This window comes from Osmerus mordax, unplaced genomic scaffold, assembly GCF_038355195.1.
Source record: "Osmerus mordax isolate fOsmMor3 unplaced genomic scaffold, fOsmMor3.pri Scaffold_177, whole genome shotgun sequence".
Taxonomy (NCBI): domain Eukaryota; kingdom Metazoa; phylum Chordata; class Actinopteri; order Osmeriformes; family Osmeridae; genus Osmerus; species Osmerus mordax.
Window position 1 is genome coordinate 7,501 of NW_027120489.1, and position 19,767 is coordinate 27,267.

General features: G+C 48.1%; 5 protein-coding genes across 11 annotated transcripts in view; 3 read left to right on the forward strand and 2 right to left on the reverse strand.

Moving 5' to 3' along the window:
• Nucleotides 1-1,339, reverse strand: part of cwc27 (CWC27 spliceosome associated cyclophilin) — a 4,833-nt gene extending 3,494 nt beyond the window's left edge. For both annotated transcript variants that reach the window (XM_067232065.1, XM_067232064.1), the window contains exons 1-4: nt 1,131-1,339; nt 868-964; nt 610-722; nt 306-449 (exon numbers count right to left, since the gene is read on the reverse strand). In XM_067232065.1, the coding sequence (XP_067088166.1) occupies nt 306-449; nt 610-722; nt 868-964; nt 1,131-1,172 (396 nt within the window). In that variant the 5' untranslated portion in view covers nt 1,173-1,339. The remainder of the gene's footprint in view (nt 1-305; nt 450-609; nt 723-867; nt 965-1,130) is intronic.
• A 381-nt stretch (nt 1,340-1,720) lies between these two features.
• On the forward strand, nt 1,721-3,316 carry srek1ip1 (SREK1-interacting protein 1). Of its 2 annotated transcripts, none has more exons than XM_067232073.1 (5): nt 1,721-2,038; nt 2,205-2,252; nt 2,425-2,565; nt 2,745-2,814; nt 2,921-3,316. In XM_067232073.1, exons 1-5 carry the CDS (start codon nt 2,026-2,028, stop codon nt 3,084-3,086), a joined length of 438 nt encoding a protein of 145 aa, XP_067088174.1. In that variant the 5' UTR covers nt 1,721-2,025; the 3' UTR covers nt 3,087-3,316. The 2 variants fall into 2 exon arrangements, with proteins under 2 accessions (XP_067088174.1, XP_067088173.1); XM_067232072.1 differs by having other exon boundaries at nt 1,885-2,038; nt 2,425-2,583.
• A 218-nt stretch (nt 3,317-3,534) lies between these two features.
• ppwd1 (peptidylprolyl isomerase domain and WD repeat containing 1) lies at nt 3,535-7,311 on the forward strand. The gene is made up of 11 exons (XM_067232063.1): nt 3,535-3,668; nt 3,834-3,936; nt 4,096-4,199; nt 4,289-4,409; nt 4,545-4,992; nt 5,335-5,525; nt 5,768-5,957; nt 6,058-6,239; nt 6,403-6,484; nt 6,691-6,873; nt 7,084-7,311. The coding sequence occupies exons 1-11, from the start codon at nt 3,536-3,538 to the stop codon at nt 7,225-7,227; spliced, it is 1,881 nt and encodes a 626-aa protein (XP_067088164.1). The 5' UTR covers nt 3,535; the 3' UTR covers nt 7,228-7,311.
• Nucleotides 7,312-7,414: 103 nt separating this feature from the next.
• trim23 (tripartite motif containing 23) lies at nt 7,415-13,309 on the reverse strand. Its single transcript, XM_067232062.1, has 11 exons — nt 13,227-13,309; nt 12,410-12,572; nt 12,178-12,299; nt 11,426-11,704; nt 10,889-11,071; nt 10,212-10,427; nt 9,696-9,830; nt 9,434-9,563; nt 9,228-9,338; nt 8,986-9,110; nt 7,415-8,891 (listed from the first exon to the last, which is right to left on the reverse strand). The coding sequence occupies exons 1-11, from the start codon at nt 13,275-13,277 to the stop codon at nt 8,712-8,714; spliced, it is 1,695 nt and encodes a 564-aa protein (XP_067088163.1). The 5' UTR covers nt 13,278-13,309; the 3' UTR covers nt 7,415-8,711.
• A 247-nt stretch (nt 13,310-13,556) lies between these two features.
• mzt2b (mitotic spindle organizing protein 2B) lies at nt 13,557-17,175 on the forward strand. Of its 5 annotated transcripts, none has more exons than XM_067232066.1 (5): nt 13,604-13,874; nt 14,036-14,248; nt 14,348-14,511; nt 15,789-15,926; nt 16,554-17,175. In XM_067232066.1, the coding sequence occupies exons 2-5, from the start codon at nt 14,064-14,066 to the stop codon at nt 16,709-16,711; spliced, it is 645 nt and encodes a 214-aa protein (XP_067088167.1). In that variant the 5' UTR covers nt 13,604-13,874; nt 14,036-14,063; the 3' UTR covers nt 16,712-17,175. The 5 variants fall into 5 exon arrangements, with proteins under 5 accessions (XP_067088171.1, XP_067088170.1, XP_067088167.1 ...); XM_067232067.1 differs by having other exon boundaries at nt 13,604-13,855; XM_067232068.1 differs by having other exon boundaries at nt 13,606-13,874; nt 15,792-15,926.
• The last annotated feature ends 2,592 nt before the right edge of the window (nt 17,176-19,767 follow it).

Below are 19,767 nucleotides of genomic sequence, written 5' to 3' on the forward strand. Positions count from 1 at the left end.
AGGGACATTTACATTTAGTCATTTAGCAGACGCTCTTATCCAGAGCGACTTACAGTAAGTACAGGGACATTCCCCCGAGGCAAGTAGGGTGAAGTGCCTTGCCCAAGGACACAACGTCATTTTGCACGGCCGGGAATCGAACTGGCAACCTTCAGATTACCAGCCTGATTCCCTAACCGCTCAGCCACCTGACTCCATTCACAAGACAGAAAACAAAACTGTCAAGAAAATGTGTTTTGAAACAGTTTCTTGAACTTTCTTTTGCCCCCCTGCTGCTCCATTATGTTGGCATTTAATCAAATTACCTTTCCAAATATTGTGTGTTTGTTGTTGAGCTCGTCGGCCCGGCCCAATGTGAAAAAAAACTGGCTTCCATTGTCGTGAGGCCCTGCGTTTGCCATGGCAACCAGACCCCTTCTGTTGAAGCGCAGTCTGGAGTGGAATTCATCCTAGAGGTGGGAGGCAAAATAACAAGACAAGACAGTGAAAAATGCATCAGTAGAAATACATAAAACCGAGGCAGGACTATCTGCCTGCTATCGTCTCATTGTACAACACTGAGGGCTGCCTCTACTGACATTAAAAAGGTTAGAGGCAGTGAAATCAAACCTTGAAGGGACGTCCATAGATGGACTCCCCACCAGTCCCAGTTCCTGTGGGGTCTCCTCCCTGGACGATGAACTCTGGCACCACTCTGTGGAACACTGTCCCTTCATAGTAACCTTGGAGAGACACAGGAACATCAACACTCAAGTCGAGTAATAATACTGAGCTGTGAAATTTCACGATCTCTATGTTTAAGGGCGTGTTGGAATTCTATCCAACAGCTGATTAGCATAGCGTCTCTCATCGCCGGTCAGTCAGTACCTTCCATGCATAGCTGGACGAAGTTTCTGCAGGCTTTCGGGGCCTCCTTGGACCATAGCTCAATATCTATTTCACCAGCTGAGGTCTTCAAAAGGACCTAATGAGGAAGCACATGTCAACAGATATAGTTATAAAGAGGTAGAAGGAATTGAACTGAAAAGGTGAACATTGTTTGGTGCCTAAAATGGGGAATATAGTGTGTATACATTGAATGGAGCTGTAATCGTTTGGCTTAGTAAGAGGAGTGACAGATTTTCGCCTACCTTCCCATTTGATGGGGGTTCTTGAATGTAGATGTTACTCATGTCGTTGTAGGGATAGACACAATACTAGAGACCGAAAAACGTTAATTTCTGCACCAGAATAGTAACGTGTATCCCTCAAGGGTGATGATAACTATCCTATTTAGTAATAACACTTAAAAGTATGAATTTATGCTGAATGTTGGTACCCCTGTGCCTCTCGCGCACAAACTACCATGAGGCTGTTTTTGTTTACCTCGCATGCATGGGGGTGCGTCGAGTACATTAAATTTAATATGTACATGTATTTTCACGATATATTATTCACAGAGATGCAAACGTGTAAAACAGTTTGAAAAATCTAGAAAGTGTAGCAGATGTTTTTCTAAAAAGTCGTTTTTAAACTGTACAATTTCGCATTTTTGTAACGTCCCCCTAAACGTTTGAAACATTGGTTTGGCTCCCCCAATTTGTTTCGTTTACTATGCCGGGGCCATCCCTCGGAACATCGAGTAGGCCTGCTCTATTTTGCTGAACGCCAGTTTAGAACAAGCAGTTACGCTCGTTTACAAAACCAGGAAACCTATGGTGTTACACTCTAACTAATCCCTAAAGAAACAAAGCTAGAATATCGAAGTACTTTAGCTAAATAGGGAATGTAGATTAAGTATCCATTTAGTTAGACAATAATATTCCTGGAAAATATATTTTCTATATAATTTTAAGAGATTAAGGCACTGGCGCAGTTTTTTTTTATTAACGGGTTTAACTAAACCCCCATGATTGCCTAAATGTAGGACTTCATTGTTTCCTAGTCGCCAGTATTTTGTAGAGGACTCACGAGGAATTCCGCCAACTTGCTAACGTTGCCACACTTTTCACAGTTTGGAACGATTTTACCATTTTACATTCGATTATGGCAGTGCCAGGTATGTATCACAAATACATAGTTTTTTTTTCTCGTACAATTTCCAGTAGAGTTTATCAGTGACTTTTTTCGATACGAAATATCTTGTTAGCTGACTAGCTAACTAAATTTAGCTAGCTAACAACGACGCACGTTCAGTAATTTTGTATTTTATCTTGCATTGCCAGGTCCCAACAAGGACAACATCAGGGCTGGATGCAAGAAATGTGGTTACCGTAAGTATTTCTGAACAACTGAACATTGTATAATAACTATTGTTATGGACTTTTCCCAATATGTGATTATTTTACAGTAAAGCGATAAAATAGCATGCGTGTCATATGACGTGAGGACACCATACGGGTTCATTTGACGTAATCTCCTGCAACTTTCTCCCCTGGTCTTTAGCTGGACACCTGACGTTTGAGTGTCGCAACTTTGTGCGTGTGGACCCCCAGAAGGACATAGTTCTGGATGTGAGCAGCACCAGCACCGAGGAAAGCGAAGAGGATGAGCCGGAAGTTGTTCGCATTGAAAAGCCGGTCCGAGGTAATCAGCACTCTAATGGTTATCATCCTTTAATCCATTGTCTCACAATTAACCAAAGCGTACATGACAGCCTTAACGTTCACTGTTGAGATATGGGGAGTTGTCATTGTCTGTGTTGCCCAAACGTTATCATTCATGGTTTTTGAAAGTAGTTTTTTTTCCTTCTGGACTTTATCTAGGTTCTCATGATGATTCTAGAAAAGAACGACACAAAAGAAAGAAAACTAAAGACAGTAAATCAAGAAAGAGGTATGTATTATTTACACATTGTGAAACGGAGAATACCAGTATTCACCTGATGAACTTAACTGACTACCGTCAGATTATTTCTAATTACGGTTTGCTCTATTTTCAGGACATATTCCTCAAGTGACGAAGAAGAGAGCAAGAAGAGAAAGAAGCACAAGAGCCACAAGAAGAAAGGCAAGAAGGAAAAGAAAGAACGTCATAAGAAGAAGCAGAAAAAGAAACATGAATCTTCCTCATCTGATAGCTCCAGTGGTTCTTCAGACACCGACTAAAACATGAACACGTTTTTTTTATGTAGTCAATTTTCTTTTGTCGATTTTGAATTTGTGTGTGAATATTACCCTGATGGCATACGGTTAATAATCACGTATTCACAAATCATTTTTACCCGATGTGTATATTGATACAAGTTAGACCCCTCTATATTTTCCACTTTTCTGGGAAGTGGGTGTACTGCTTTTTGTTCATTTACTCTAAGTAATAAAATGTTTTATAACATTTATCACGGTGTTTCGTCTCGTCTATGATTTGGCAGTGATCTCTTTTGCACACACGTTTTACGTGTTTGTCATAAACCAGAGACAGGGAAGCCGATTACGATTTGACGAACCATTGTAAAGATGGTTACTATTACTGTTTTGCACTGTAGGGGGCGAAATACGCTTTCGAAGTATTGTCCGGAGCCCGCCAGTACGTGTACGGAAACAATATTAGAGAAACAATGGCAGCCTCCACGGATAGTGCGGAGCTGAAGCGAAAACTTGGCGATATTGAGGGAGAAGGTGGAGATGGAGAGGAAGAAGAATGGGTTGGGCCCATGCCAGAGGAAGCAACCCAGTCAAAAAAGAGAAAAGGTATGTTTTTGAGACACAGGCGCTTTTAGAAAACGAATAAAACCTCGGGAGGCAAGAGTTCGCCATGGCTGAATTAGCTACCTAGCCTGTTGCGCTAGCCTAGCTAAGCGAATATAACTTTACGTTCACATCCGTGATTGTGTGTTTTTTTTTTTTTTTTACCAGTGCTTGAATATGAACGCGTCTACCTGGACAACTTGCCGTCAGCTGCCATGTATGAACGAAGCTACATGCACAGAGACGTTATCACGCACATTGTTTGCTCCAAGTAAGTTCGCACCAAGAAACGATAACCCATCCAGCTCGTGTCCTAACAGGCGGCGCAAGCTTTATTGCAAATGAGGAAAATAACCAGAGAACCTTGATAAACATACCATCATGAAACGTCTGTCTCTCGACTTACTATTGTACTTCCTCTGTGTCTCAGGACAGACTTTATCATCACAGCTAGTCAAGATGGCCACGTGAAGTTTTGGAAAAAAAAGGAGGATCATGGAATAGAGTTCGTCAAACACTTCCGCAGCCACCTGGGTATGTTGTCAATCACAGGTTGACTCCTTCACACATACACGGTGCGGTCAGGTCAAGGATGTTAACTGTGAACAATCTGGTGTCTACAGGTGTCATCGAATGTATTTCTGTCAGCGCTGAGGGAGCCCTCTTCTGTTCAGTGGGCGACGACCAAGCCATGAAAGTATTCGACGTCGTCAACTTCGACATGATCAACATGCTGAAACTGGGGTACGTTTTCACGACCTACCCTTTTAGTTAGCCAAAGATTATAACCGTTGGTGTGTGTGTTGACTTCACGGTTACCGTGGTGCCACATTAACAGCTGTGTTTACAAAACAATATCTGTGCTCTTGTGATGCGTAGCTTCCACCCAGGTCAGTGTGAGTGGATCTACAACCCAGGAGACGCCATCTCCACTGTGGCCTGCTCGGAGAAGACCACAGGGAAGATCTTCGTCTACGATGGACGAGGAGACAACGAGCGACTCCACACCTTTGACAAGATGCACTCCTCTCCGCTGTCCCAGATCCGCCTGAACGCCCGGTTCAGAGTCATAGTCTCTGCTGACAAGGCGGGAATGCTGGAATACTGGACCGGGCTCCCAAACGAGTTCAAATTCCCACGGTATGTGGACTGGGAATTCAAAACGGACACAGACCTGTACGAATTCGCCAAACACAAAACCTACCCCACGAGCCTGGCGTTCTCCTACGACGGCAAGAAAATGGCCACCATCGCCACGGACCGGAAAGTGAGGATCTTCCGCTTCCTGACAGGGAAACTGATGAGGGTGTTTGACGAGTCGCTCACAGTAAGTCCCCCCCCCCCCCCCCCCCCCAACCCATCTCTGTCTGTAATAACCCCCAATTTTCGCTACTTGTCAGTTGGCCGAGCGGTTAGGGAATCGGGCTAGTAATCTGAAAGTTGCCAGCTCGATTCCCGGCCGTGCCAAATGACGTTGTGTCCTTGGGGCGAGGCGCTTCCCCCTACTTGCCTCGGGGGGGAGAACGTCCCTGTACTTACTGTAAGTCGCTCTGGATAAGAGCGTCTGCTAAATGACTCAATGTGAGATGTACTTGAGCGCAAAATTCAAAGCGTCAATCACAACGGCGTTCCGGTCACGTGTCCTCACGACGCCACGTGTCTCCGCCAGATGTTCACAGAGCTCCAACAGATGAGACAGCAGCTCCCGGACATGGAGTTCGGCCGGAGGATGGCGGTGGAGAGGGAGCTGGAGAAGGTGGATGGGATCCGGCTAACGAACATCATCTTCGACGAGACGGGCCACTTTGTGCTCTACGGGACCATGCTGGGAATCAAGGTCATCAACCTGGAAACCAACAGGTACAGGGGGGGAGAAGAATGCTCCGGAACCCATCGCTAACCTGGTGGTTGGTGCCGGTTTAGTCCCGTAGAGGTTTCTAGAAAAACAAACATCCATGATTTGAAACCCATCTCGGGAAGTTTAGGGGATAAAGGACGGGGTTTTCAATGTGAATAGTGATTTATACCGTCTAGTCAGGATATTCTGTATACAACATACATGTGCTCTATCGTGTGTGTGTGTTCTCTCCTGGTCTCCTTAGGTGTGTGCGGATCCTTGGGAAGCTGGAGAACATCCGTGTGGTGAAGCTGAGCCTGTTCCAGGGCATCGCCAAGGCCTCGCAGGTGGCCCCCACCATCGAGATGAAGGCGTCGGACAACCCCGCCCTGCAGAACACCGACCCCGACCCCACCGTCTTCTGCACCGCCTTCAAGAAGAACCGCTTCTACATGGTAAGACGGCCGTCGGGGGGCAAACCGGCGCTTGGAACCGCGATCGCCCGGGGTCTGTAGGGGGGGGGAAACCTTTTCAGATTTTTCTCTGCGGTTGCAGTTCTCCAAACGGGAGCCGGAGGACACGAAGAGTGCCGAGTCGGACCGAGACATCTTCAACGAGAAACCCTCCAAGGAGGAGGTGATGGCCGCCACTCAGGCCGAGGGGCCCAAGAGGGTGTCGGACAGCGCCATCATCCACACCACCATGGGAGACATCCACATCAAGCTCTTCCCCGTGGAGTACGTTTACGCCACCACGGCACACGTTAATCCTCCACCGGCCAATGAGAACAGACGGTCGGCCCGTGTCGTCTACAAACAACGATCCTGTGTGTGATTGGAAGCCTTGCGTTGTGTGTGTGTGTGTGTTGCTGACGGTGTCTTCGGTTCCTCCACACCTCAGGTGTCCCAAGACGGTGGAGAACTTCTGCGTCCACAGCAGGAACGGTTACTTCAACGGACACATCTTCCATCGAGTCATAAAGGTACAGATGCAGTCAGGCCGTTTAAGTGTCGCACGGCCCGTTCACCCTGGGTGAGAAAGAGACAAATACATTGTTGCTTTGTTGATCCGTTTTAACAAGCCGTCACAGAGGGCTTCACGTACGAGAGTCAGGAGGGAAGATGACACGCGTATCGCTCCGTGGAGAATTGGAGAAATGTGTCTGACTTGGAGGTGTTCTGTCTCCAGGGCTTCATGATCCAGACAGGGGACCCCACAGGAACAGGGATGGGGGGAGAGAGCATCTGGGGCGGGGAGTTTGAGGACGAGTTCCATGCCACGCTGCGCCACGACCGGCCCTACACCCTCAGCATGGCCAACGGAGGCCCCGGCACCAACGGCTCCCAGTTCTTCATCACGGTCGTTCCCACGGTGAGGAGAGGGGGTTGCTGCTGTGTGTGTGTGTGTGTGTGGCTTTGTTTTAGGGGGTTTGGAGTTAAGTCAGGGGTAGTTTTAAGGTTTGGAGCTAGGTTTTTGGGTTACAGTTGTGGGTTAGTGAACCCTTTGTTACCCTTTCCCCCCACAAAGATAGATGCCCAAAATGTGTTTTAGACTGAAATCTTCTGTGATTTTTTTCCCCAGCCCTGGTTGGATAACAAGCACACAGTCTTTGGACGGAGCACCAAGGGCATGGAGGTGGTCCAGAGGATCTCCAACGTCAAAGTCAACCCCAAAACCGACAAACCCTACGAGGACATCAGCATCATCAACATCACCGTCAAATGAGCATGCTGCGTTACCACACTGCAATGTACAAATACCTTCTTTTTTTATATCAGTAAAAGCTTGAGTTGCTCAAGAAAGCATCGATCCATCTCATTGTGTGCATCATTGACTTTACAGTTGCTTCTCAACATATATTTTTTTAACTTACTCTGTGAAGAGATCGAAGACACAGCAATGATGATTGAAGAACATCACCTGCTTTTTATTTCATAGCGGCACATCATGAATGATTTACAAAAGCCATTATCAAGTCCACTTGTAACAAATGTGTAGATGTGCACGGGGCTAAATGTTTCAAAAACTCACATCAGAAATAGAATATTATCACAAATTGAGATCCTTAAGCGAGGAAAGGCTTTCACCAACACATGCAGTATTTTTTTTATACATAGATACAAGTAAACATTACATAGCAATGAGGAAAGTTAATTCAAACCAAAGGATGGTTCTCCGATACAATAACACAGAATTTTCAGAGATGTTCATGTTTATCTACGTGTCACATGTACTGCATAGTTAATGTAACGTGTAACAATTCCTAAGCACTCCAGACAGGAGTTTGAGCAGATGACTGAAGAGATGGGTGTAAGTCAGTTAAAAAGGGTAACATTATTTGACGCTAATAATTTAGAACATGTCTTATTAATAAAAAGCAGACTTTTCTCCATTTGGTTTCAAATGAAGTCGGATGCAGAAGTGCATCCAATGCGTTCTGCGTACGACACTCCACAAAATAGGAGGCAAAATGAACGCATATTTATATACAGTTCAAACGTTTCCCACAATCAACTTCCATAACGTTACTCTCAACCAAACCCATAAATAAAATAAAACAAATATCAGTAAACTGCGATTTTTTGGGGAACTTTTCAATCAAATAAATAAATCTCATCCAATGCCTCAACTTGGATGACATTTCAACCCCAGTTGTCAAACTAAAGGAAGCAGTACCCGAAATAAACCAAATGTATACAACCCATGAAGTGTGACCTCACTTCCTCCTATTGCTTATAAGACCCAAAGGCAGCAGAAAAGCTGCATTTTAAGATATTGGACCTTTTAATGAATTTATGAGCCAAGCCTTATCACAGCAGAGATGTCACCAGAAAGACCTAAGGAGTGAGAACCTTCACAGGTTTGTAAATGTTCTGAACCATGCTATTATAGAGGATAGATATTCATATCTTGCACAAGTATTGGATTCACCCTAGACGAGGCCAGGACTTTAGCTACTGGTAACATCTGGACTTGCTCAAAAACTGGACATTGTTGTTCCACCGCCCACTTTCAAACAGAGTTAGTTGGTGAAAGACAAACAATAATGCTGGGGTAAACAAGTCCGTGATCGGGGGAGGGAAGGGGGGCGAGGGAGGGAGGGAAGAGAGGAGGGCGGGAGAAGGAGGGAGAGGGGTGGGGGGAAAGAGGCGGGAGGAGGAAGGGAGGGAAGGGGCCAAGAGGCAGTGGGGATTCGGGAGGGATCGGGTCTAAGCCACGTCTAGGACCCCAGCAGCCACCAGCTGCCTGGAGAGCCAGTCCAGCCCCTCGTGAAGGCCCGCCCCGCTACGAGCGTCGCAGCCCTGGACGTGCCAGCTCCGCCCGCAGCACAGCTTGTGTAAACTCAGCAGCTCCGTCATCTCCTCCACAGACACCACCCCCGGGACGTCCTGCCGACAGGACGGAAACAAGGCCTGGTCCATCAGGACACCGGGGAAACACACGTGCAGACATCCCAACCTGCAAAGACGAATTCCCCTGTACCTGCTTGTTGGCGAAGATGAGAAGCAGAGCGTCTCTCAACTCCTTCTCCGTCAGCAGCTTGGCCAGCTCGCTGTGGGCCTCCATCAGCCTGTCTCTGTGGCAACTGTCAATCACAAACACCACCGCTGCACAGGGAAGCACAGGGGGTTAAGGGTGCCCATTCCATCACTACATGGAGTTCACGTAGCATTAAGTATGGAATGTTGGTTGGACTAAATGTACTGTATACTAGCAGAGTGTACCTTGCGTGTTCAGGTAATAGTGCTTCCATAGAGGACGCAGCTTGTGCTTGCCACCCACGTCCCAGATGGTGAACTTGAGATTCTTGTACTCCACCGTCTCCACGTTAAACCCTGAGAGCGCGGCAAAACCACACGCATCAGGACAGGTTTTAGCGGGCGACACAGCCGTGGAGAAGAGAGTGGGGGGTTAGCGGTAGGAAGGGTACCTATGGTTGGGATGGGCTGCATGAACTCGTCCTGTTTCAGCTTGAAGAGGATGGTTGTCTTCCCCGCTCCGTCCAGGCCCAGAGTCACCACCCGGATCTCCATCTTTGGACCGATGTGAACTCGGTTGTCCTGAGGAGTTCAAAATAAATCACACAACAAAAACAAAAAACACCAGCGTGACATTGTCATTACCCATGAGGTCAGGGGTGAGGCGTGGGGTGAGGTCAGGGGTGAGGTCAGGGGTGAGGCGTGGGCGACCACCTTTGTGAAGGTGACGGGGATGCCTGCGTCCAGCTGGATGTGGTCGGCCAGCTCAGTGAACTGCTGCTGCTGCTTCTGCAGGGTCTCCAGCAGCCGGTTGATCTCCTGCTTGGCCTGCACGACCCGGCAGTCATCCTACAACCACAAGCGGGGGGGGGGGGGAACGTGACCTGTGACCTTCGAACCCCTCCTCCTCCTCCTTTTCCCTCCCCTGTCCCTCTCCAGACAGCAGAGGCGCCACCACACCTCCTGCCCCTGTACACCCTCTCTCCTGCCTTCCTCCCCTACTTTTCCCTCCCCCTCCTCCTCCTCCTCCTCCTCCAGCACCACCACACGTCCTGCCCCCTCCTGTGCCTGTACACCCTCCTTCTCCCTCCCCCTCCTCCTCCTCCAGCAGCACCACACGTCCTGCCCCCTCCTGCGCCTGTACACCCTCCTTCTCCCTCCCCCTCCTCCTCCTCCAGCAGCACCACACGTCCTGCCCCCTCCTGCGCCTGTACACCCTCCTCCTCCTACCTGCTGGAGGGTCTTCTCGCAGTGCAGGCAGGCGGTGGAGACCTGCGACAGCAGGATGGTCATGTCCTCCTGCTGCTGCCTGAGCCAGATGAGCCTCTCGCGGACGTGGGCGTCCACCACGCTCAGCGCCATCTCCTCCTGTCGGCGCAGCGTCTCGTGGAGGTCGGCGAAGTAGGCGCGCACACAGGAGCGGGCGCTCTCCGCCGTGCCCGGGACCTGAGGGGTCAGCGGGGACGGGGGACGGGGAGGGCGAGGGTTTATAGGCGCTGCCGCAACACGGGGCGGTTCTTTGACATGGGTTATCGTCTTAAAATGGTTTGGGTCTTCGGTGTTTGTACGGCAGTTTGAAAGTGCAACGTTGAGAAAATTGTCTGTTTAGTCTTTTCATTTCGAAGTATTCTTGCTATAATATTTCTATTTTCATATTTGTCTATATGAAATTACTGACTATTTTCAGACTTTTGCAAAGTACTGTATGCGTATACGTGCGTATACGCATTATATATATATATTTTCAGACAGATTATACACATACAGTACTGTGCAAAAGTCAGAAAATAGTCAGTAATTTCATATGGACAAATATGAAAATAACATGCGTATCTCGTCAAGTGAATAAATATTCACTTGACGAGATACGCATGTCATTTGCGCCGCCCACACTGTGCTGCTCTTACATGTTCGGTGTGGGCCATGCCGACCCCGTCCTCGACAATCTGCTCCCCTCCTTCGATCTGCTGCACGATGCCCACCAGCTTGCGGGAGTAGTCGGACACCTCCTCGGTGAAGCTGCGGATGCAGTGGGCCATGTCCAGGATGGACGCGCGGATCTGGTTGGCCTCCGCCTCCAGGACGGCGTGCTGAAGGGGAACAGGATGGAGTCACGCGCACATTCAACACTGAAATATCAAACCGAGTAGGGAAATTGGAGACTCAGACTGTATGTTTGTATCGATCCTTTGGTCGGGATACTTGTTCAGCTGCCTCATAGCCATTTTAGAGCTCTTTTACTTTAGTTTTTCTTATTTTACATTTACATTTTCGTCATTTAGCAGACGCTCTTATCCAGAGCGACTTACAGTAAGTACAAGGACATTCTCCCCGAAGCAAGTAGGGTGAAGTGCCTTGCCCAAGGACACAACGTCTTTGGCAGGGCCGGGGAATCGAACCATCTGACCCCCTTCTTATAACCCGTACCGTTTGTCCTCTCCTACCTTATGTCCCTGGTGTTTTCCATACTCCTTGCACACACAGCACATGAGTGGGCCCGGCTGGCAGGCGTCCTCCAGGCAGACGAACTCAATGGCGTGGACCTGGTGCTGCGTGCACAGGGTCTTCTCGTGCGGTTTGTCCGCCAGGGGCACCCTGCGATGCTTGGCCAGGGTGCGGGTGGAGTGGGTGAGCTGGGAGCAGTCGGCGCACAGGTGGGTGGCGCAGACCGTGCAATACATGGAGGCCGTGTGGCTCTCGTCCTCGTCACAGCGGATTATACACTGGGGGAAGGAGAGTAGGGAGAGGGGGGAAGGAGATTAGGGAGAGGAAGAGAGTAGGGAGAGGGGGGGAAGGAGAGTAGGGAGAGGGGGAGGAGGAGAGTAGGGAGAGGGGGAGGAGGAGAGTAGGGAGAGGGGGAGGAGGAGAGTAGGGAGAGGGGGGAAGGAGTAGGGAGAGGGGGGAAGGAGTAGGGAGAGGGGGAGGAGGAGAGTAGGGAGAGGGGGAGGAGGAGAGTAGGGAGAGGGGGGAAGGAGTAGGGAGAGGGGGAGGAGGAGAGTAGGGAGAGGGGGGAAGGAGTAGGGAGAGGGGGAGGAGGAGAGTAGGGAGAGGGAAGAAAAAAAAAGAAAAGAACATGATGGAAAATTCTTCCACAATCTGGTCCACAATGAAATCTTAAATAATAGAGATAAATGCCGGTGAAGTGATGTTGATGATTTAAATGTTATTTGTGCGATTCTGCAGCACTGCTCTCTACCTCTCCCATGACTTTCAGCGCATCCTCTGCCATGCCGGACTGGTTGGACGCCCCATTCTGCAGCCTCTCCAACAGCTCCAACAGAGCAAAGTTCTTCTTCAACCCCCACACTCCCGAGTCCCCTACAAGACACATTATTTGAACTCAGCATCAATTATTTACTTTTAAAGCAGACTAAGCTGTGATATTGTTTTTATCAGGATGCGAGCCCATTTTCTAACGTCGTACTGACCCAGTTCGGTGACTTGTCGGTCGAATGGGCAACGGACTGCCCTGCCATGCAGCGGAAGCCGCGTTAGACAATCGTGGCAAACGGTGTGACCACAGAGCAGCAGCCGGGGCACCTTGTCCCCTTGGAGAGAGAAGACATCCTCACACACTCCACACTCGAGTACCTAAACAAAATTGACGAATGAAAGAAAGAGAGAGGTGATGCTTAACTGAACGTCGCTATTTATTCATAGAAGCTTGCTTGCTAGTCTGGTAAATTGATGCACATTTGTCCAATTAGTTATACGTTATGGTTAAAACATAAGGCATGACCTGGCCAGAGTGTAGTTTAGATAACTACAGCTAACACTACCAAGTACGGTGGTTGACTACATCAACCGCTACTATACCGGTTAACTAGCAAAACTGGCTACGTGTTACAGGTTGCGGGCGGCTAGCCTAGCTAGCTCGAATGCAAGAGCGTTAGTAACAATCCGACCACGGCAACAAACCCATGTCCAGCTCTTGTTCTATAAATACATTGAAAACCGAGAAATGTTGCACTGAACTAGAACTGCGTTAAGGTACGCGTACAGACGTGACAAGCTGGCTTGCAAGGCCGTGTTTTCCTCTGCACTGACAGTGACTTTATCTACACGCCCAAGCACCAGACCTGCAGTGTGAGGCTGCCTGCGTTGCCCCAGCATCATTGCTAGGCTAGCTAATCTAGCCACGAAGACAGAACTGGCACAGGTCCGAAAGCCTTGTTATAGCTTTACTGCAAATGATGCATCCTGGACAGTTAAGCTTAGCGCATCTTTAGTTACTTTTGCACCAACCTTTACTGTGTTTCCAGTTGCCCCCTTTCCATGGCGAACGCAAGTTTCCATCGTTGCTACTGTGCCCTGCTTGTTTATGCCCACCGCGGCCATCCTTCGACTAAACCATTTCTGCCTTGTCGATCAGTGAATCAAGCAATCGTGCAGCTGTTCTACTGACGGTTGCGAATATATTATACAAATGCACTATAAACGTATATCATAATCGAAAACCAAAGTCATCATAGGTGTATCAAAACATATTCAAAACGTCTTGTGTTACATTGTAACTGCAGCCCTTGAAATCAAATAGGTCACCCTTCGTAGAAACTTGGATGAGTCCGTCAGCTGTTTCCTTGTTCACAGCAGACATTCGTATTCTAGGGGTTTTTAATGATAAAAACGCAGGACATGATAGTTGGCCGTTTTTTTCTTAATGCGTTGATATGAGAAGATGCACCGCTATTCATAGATATATTTCGACAACTGAAAAGCTTAATACTTTGTGATTGACATTGTGTATCTTCCAGTGCGTCACCGCAATACAACCATGGCATGACGTGATTACTGTGCGTCTGATTTGAAAGTGTTGTAGTAACGAACTCTCTACTATACACATCTCTCTCCAAGTATATCCGTTGGATATTTAGGTGAGGAGCAATAATCTAGGTAAATTATTAGATCATGCTATTCTAAATCGTTATTTCCAATGTTCTAACGAGGCCCTTAATCATATTAATGCGAAAATGGCTGCATGGTGATGTTGTTGGATGTTGATGATCTAGCTTGGCTAGCTAACCTGCGCAACCCTTTCCCATATTCTACCTCAGACCTAGAAAGACAACCCCGTAGTGCGAGATGTCTCACTCGCAGCCGTCTGGCCCGCTTCCCTCAGCCCCGGACTCCCCTGCTTTGGGAGTCACAGTTAGCGGAAACGTCCAGAAGTATGCCATTAAAAAGAAGAAGATTCTCAACGCGGAGGAGAGTGAGCTGTTTGAGCTGACACAGGCTGCAGGCATCTCCATTGATCAAGAAGTCTTCAAGTACGTGAACGCAAATAAAAATCGAATACTAATTATATGTGACAGGCAGGTCGGATAACATCAAACAACATCACTAAACTGCCTTTCCCTCGCCTGTAGGATCATTGTAGACCTCTTGAAGATGAACGTTGCTCCCCAAGCCGTCTTCCAGACGCTGAAAGCCATGTGCGCAGGTCAGAGGGTAGCTGATATCTCACTAGGAGACTCCTCCTCTGCCTCTCACACGACCACCGCCAACACAGCAACTCCGTCAGAACCCCGAGGTCAGTGTCTGGATCTCCCTCGACACGCACACACACACACACACACACACTAACTGGTGTTTGGATCAGAGCATGTCTCTCTCCCTGACTCTGTTTTACTCTCACTCACACACACACACACACATACATATTATCTGTGTCTGGATCAGAGCATCTGTCTCTCTCTACACACACACACACACACTAACCCGTGTTTGGATAAGAGTACCTTTCTTTACGCATGCACTAATACACACACTCACAGTAAACTAAGATATTATTAATGCATCTCTCCTTTTATCTTAACCTATACTCTTCTTGTCTTGCAGCCCCTCTATAGCCATATCTATACCCTCTATAGCCATAGCTATACCCTCTATAGCCATAGCTATACCCTCTATAGCCATATCTATACCTTCTATAGCCATAGCTATACCCTCTATAGCCATAGCTATACCCTCTATAGCCATATATATACCCTCTATAGCCATAGCTATACCCTCTATAGCCATATATATACCCTCTATAGCCATAGCTATACCCTCTATAGCCATATCTATACCCTCTATAGCCATAGCTATACCCTCTATAGCCATATATATACCCTATATAGCCATATATATACCCTCTATAGCCATAGCTATACCCTCTATAGCCATATCTATACCCTCTATAGCCATATCTATACCCTCTGTAGCCATAGCTATACCCTCTATAGCCATATATATACCCTCTATAGCCATAGCTATACCCTCTATAGCCATATATATACCCTCTATAGCCATAGCTATACCCTCTATAGCCTATATTTCCTAATACAGTCCTGCTTCTATTGTACGTAATCTCCCTCACTGACCTACTGGCATGACCCCCCCCCCCCCCCCCCCCCCCCACCAGCTCACATCTCTGTCAAGTGAATGAAAATCAATGGGGGGGAAAGGAGGAGAGGAAATAAATATTGAAAATAAAGATATACATTCAATGTCCAACTCCTCCGCCTTCACACTTCAGTTATCTCTCTAATTATTTTCTTACTCCTTTCTTTGTGTTTGTTTTGTTTACACAACGTGGTTTGTGCACTGCCACTATGTGTGTGTGTGTGTGTGTATGCTGTGTGTGTGTGTGTGTATGCTGTGTGTGTGTGTGTGTGTGTATGCTGTGTGTGTGTGTGTGTATGCTGTGTGTGTGTGTGTGTGTGTATGCTGTGTGTGTGTGTGTGTATGCTGTGTGTGTGTGTGTGTATGCTGTGTGTGTGTGTGTGTGTGTGTATCTACTGTTCCATGGTTTGTTTCCTGAAGAAGATGACACTGTAGTGTCAGTCAAGAGCAGTAGGCCCCCGGCTCCTCCCCCCTCCACCTCGGGCCCCAGAGCCTCCCGAGTCAACACTAAGATCGGGGTCCACGGCCCCCAAGAAGCTAGCTCCTCACACCCTCAAGGTCCCCCTCCTCATTGCCTCTGTGTTCGCTAGCCATCGATCGATTGCTTCTGTCTGTCTGTCTGTCTGTCTGTCTGTCTGCCCAGCCACACTATCAAGTATGCTGTGGGTGTGTGTTTATGTATGTAAGAGAGAAAGAGCATTCTGCATTCCTGCATTCCGGTTGTTTGGTTCGGATTGAAATTGATCGCAGTCATCCACCGGCCTTTGGTCATTAGAAGCCAGAAAGTCTGAATAGAGTTTGTTGTCGTTTGTCATTGTGCTTCAGTGACTAATTTTGTCTTGTCAATGTGAAGGAGGTAAGAGTGCATGGCATGCTTTAGAATCATTTGGATTCATCCAAGAGAGAAAAATCTCACATTCCAACCATTTTATCATCTTTGATTTGCTCTATGCTCCTCTGCATGATTCTATCCTACTCTGAGTTCAACCAGTAATTAAAAATAAATATGTTTGAGTAATTTTCTCCCTCCCTGTTTCTCTCGTGCTCTCTCTCCCTGTTTCTCTCGTGCTCTCTCTCTCGATCTTCCTCTCTCTCCCTGTTTCTCTCGTGCTCTCTCTCTCGCTCTCTCCCCCTTCCCCGTCTCCTACCTACAACTCATTGGATCCTGATTGGTTGTGTCCTCAGTGCGCAGCAAAGCAGGCGTGGCTCACGGTGACAAGACCAGCAGAGACAGAGAGGGTTCCAGCCAGCGGCTGCAACGACAGGCCAGCGCCACCAGGGGGCAGAAGACCACAAAGAGTTCAGCAAGCAGCAGCTCCTCCTCACAGATGACCTCCAACTAGCCCACAGGAGAATCCGTCTCTCTCTGAGGTCACCAGAGCCTCTCCCACGCTGACCTCTGACCTTTATGTCCATACTGGGTTGAGTCTCTCAAAACATCCAATAAACGCTTACTGCTGGATGGATGAGTTTTTGAGAGTGAGAATGTTGAAGTTTCACTTGATGATCGCGCAGAGTGGAGTGGATGACAAATACTAGAACATTCCCAAACAACATTTGGGGTCTGTTCGGTACGAAAACGATTCAAGTTGTAGGTTGTGTTTTTGGGGGATTTAATATTGTGCTTCTGCCTGCATCTGTTGCCAATGTTTTATATTTGCTTGTACGGTTATTGTTTATCATTTGGACTAAATGGACACTGAATATATTGTAAGTGTAATGGTATAGCCCTCATTGTGGGGAACCAACTGTTTCTATACTGTTGTATTCATTGGGAACGCAATAAAATGTTACTCTTTTGCTACCAGTGTACAAGAAATGTGCCATTTATTTACTATTTGATCTAATGTCTTAAAGCTATTGTGCCTGCTGCTTATTATACTGAGAGGAAAAACCAGAGTCAATAGGAAACGTTCCAGGTAACATTCCAGCTTTCAGTCTTGACGCCACATTTAAAGAGAGTAAGGTCTGACAAAGCCAAATATACTCAACTCTCTTGTCGGGCGTTCAGTCCACTGCACAGCCGTTTGGAAAACATCTCGATTCTCTTGGCATCTAATTCTGTTACCAAAGCCACTCATTATTATTCGTATATATATAAATTTGTTTACGCTTACAACACTGCTCATTGTGAGTGTTCCGATTGTTTTGTTTTTTGGACCTACCTCAGGCAGTAAGTGTGGTCAATTCACCCCAGCGAAATGTTGAAGTTGACTGTGGCCACAGGGGGGCAGCGTTTACACTACAGCCAAAGGGTGTGCCCGTTCTCCTGGTCTAGGACACAGGTCCTCTTCTGCTTTGTTTGGGTCTTTTGTGTTCTGTATTTTCAGGACATAGTGGGGTTTTCCGCTGACAAACCTTGATTTCGTGCAAAGACTTCCCCGGCGATTGCGTGGGTGTCGGTATGGGAGTGTTTTGTGTGGACTTCATGAGTAGAGACTTCAGGCCATGTGCTGTACGTGACTTACTCTGGTCTGGCTTTGTGTCAATTGAGTGAGCTCTAGATCTAGGTAAGTCCTCTTCCCCTCGACTCAGTGAGAACGCCTAGCATGAGGACACGCGCTGTTGAGATCGACCGTACGCGCGCGTGTGCATCTCTGGGCAGGGCCTGCAAGGTTTTATGTTGCTGCAGGTCTTTTATGTGGCCGTTTGTCCTGTTTATGTGTTCCTGCCTCTCGTCTCCTCTCCTCGGCGCTCCTCATTGATGGCGACGTGCCTGTAATTGATGGCACCATATTGCTGTGGTGTAGCAGGTTTAATGGGGCTTGACAGAGCAAGGGGAAGCAGCACACGGATAGGGAGGCGACTTAACCCTTTCGCCCTCATACCCAGCTCTGGGGTTGAGGGTACACACACACACACATGTACGTGTACACACACACACACACACACACACCACAGAAACACATTCTCACACACTCCCTTGGCTCCCTGCATGGCACTGAGAGGTTTGTGTGTTTGGTTGGGGTCACATGTACACACACACACACCACAGAAACACTTTCTCACACACGTCTTGTGTATGTCTTGGTTGGTGACTCACACATGCTCACCTGGGCTGCCTGTACTGTGTGTTCTGATGTTTAATCATACACTTCCTGCTGGACCGGCTAAAAGATTCTGGAGGTAGGCTGCGGCATGATGAGATGAAGGAGCTGAATCCTCCATATTTGACTTCGGAACCCATTTCAGCGGTAGCTACTGCGCGCCGTAACGCTCGACTGATCGTAAATGTGTTTGACTAAGGTAAATGACCGGGAGTGGGAGTTTCCAACCTGCTGTGAAACCAGTCTGCAGTTCCTGCTGCCGCCACAGGGGTCAGTGTGGTTCCAGGGTTCAGAGGGAGGCTCCTGGACGGAGCTTTGGCTCAGCTCAGGCATTCAGTCTTTGGCATTCGTTCCTTTATGTGGCTTATTCTGCCAGTAGTTGATTTCGAAACAACAATATAGGATACAGTACCAAGTAAGAGCGGGTCCTATCCTCACCCGCACCCATTCAAGTATCACACATGATGCGGCCGTGCGTTCATACAACACTTCCATAGGCTCCTTGGGCACGTAAACATATGCTCCGTACACCGTGAAAGGCAAGGGGACGATGCCGTCGTTGTGTTGTGCGAGGGCATACAGAGCTCTGAGAAACGAGAACCTTGCTGTTGGTGAATCATTAACGAAAGGTTCGAGTCTAGGCTGACCTGGTTCTCAAACAGTCTCCGACTGCTCTCAGGTGATGAGGGAACAGCAGGGAAGACATTATTTTAAGAGTCGATGTCACACCCTTTCCCTTTTCCACCTGTGCCGCCTATTTTCTCTCCTCCGTCTCCTTCCAGAGGAGAGTGTTGCGAGGGACTGGGGGATGCCGCTTTCTGCCTCTCCTCCTCCCTCCTCTCTGTTGTTCTTCATTTCCTCCACGGCGCATCCTTTCCAGCCCCATCTCTGTAGATTTATGGCCCATCTTTCGCTCTTGTTGTCTCTCTCTCTCTCTCTCTCTCTCTCTCTCTCTCTCTCTCTCTCTCTCTCTCTCTCTCTCTCTCTCTCTCTCTCTCTCTCTCTCTCTCTCTCTCTCTCTCTCTCTCTCTCACACTGTTCTCCTCTCCCCATAACCTCTTTACCCCCCCCCCCCTCCCCACACACCACCTCCCTCTCTGTGCGCCCCCCAACCTTCCCCCACCCCCATGCGAGGCAGCCTGTAGATTGGCCGTTTCCCGCACGCGCCCAGTAGAGCCCTTATCAGCGGTAGAGTGCTGATTGTTGGGCTGTCTCTCATGCTGACTGACAGCCCGGGCTTTGCTGCTGAAATGCCTGATTTGGTCAATGTTTGTCTGTGGGGCCTTATCTCCAAACCTTATATTAACTACCTTGACAGTGTGTGCAGGCAGTCTCTCTCCATCTTGCCCGCC

Excerpts from the sequence above, each read along its gene's own strand:
- mzt2b (XM_067232066.1), top strand. The coding sequence starts at position 14,064 with ATGTCTCACTCGCAGCCGTCTGGCCCGCTTCCCTCAGCCCCGGACTCC. Across the intron at positions 14,512-15,788 it reads AACTCCGTCAGAACCCCGAG|AAGATGACACTGTAGTGTCA; the intron begins GTCAGTGTCTGG and ends TGTTTCCTGAAG. Across the intron at positions 15,927-16,553 it reads TAGCTCCTCACACCCTCAAG|TGCGCAGCAAAGCAGGCGTG; the intron begins GTCCCCCTCCTC and ends TTGTGTCCTCAG.
- trim23 (XM_067232062.1), bottom strand. The coding sequence starts at position 13,277 with ATGGAAACTTGCGTTCGCCATGGAAAGGGGGCAACTGGAAACACAGTA. Across the intron at positions 11,072-11,425 it reads GAAAACACCAGGGACATAAG|CACGCCGTCCTGGAGGCGGA; the intron begins GTAGGAGAGGAC and ends GTTCCCCTTCAG. Across the intron at positions 9,831-10,211 it reads GCGAGAAGACCCTCCAGCAG|GATGACTGCCGGGTCGTGCA; the intron begins GTAGGAGGAGGA and ends TTGTGGTTGTAG.
- ppwd1 (XM_067232063.1), top strand. The coding sequence starts at position 3,536 with ATGGCAGCCTCCACGGATAGTGCGGAGCTGAAGCGAAAACTTGGCGAT. Across the intron at positions 5,526-5,767 it reads ATCAACCTGGAAACCAACAG|GTGTGTGCGGATCCTTGGGA; the intron begins GTACAGGGGGGG and ends TGGTCTCCTTAG. Across the intron at positions 6,874-7,083 it reads TCATCACGGTCGTTCCCACG|CCCTGGTTGGATAACAAGCA; the intron begins GTGAGGAGAGGG and ends TTTTTTCCCCAG.
- srek1ip1 (XM_067232072.1), top strand. Across the intron at positions 2,584-2,744 it reads AGGTAATCAGCACTCTAATG|GTTCTCATGATGATTCTAGA; the intron begins GTTATCATCCTT and ends GACTTTATCTAG. Across the intron at positions 2,815-2,920 it reads GACAGTAAATCAAGAAAGAG|GACATATTCCTCAAGTGACG; the intron begins GTATGTATTATT and ends CTCTATTTTCAG.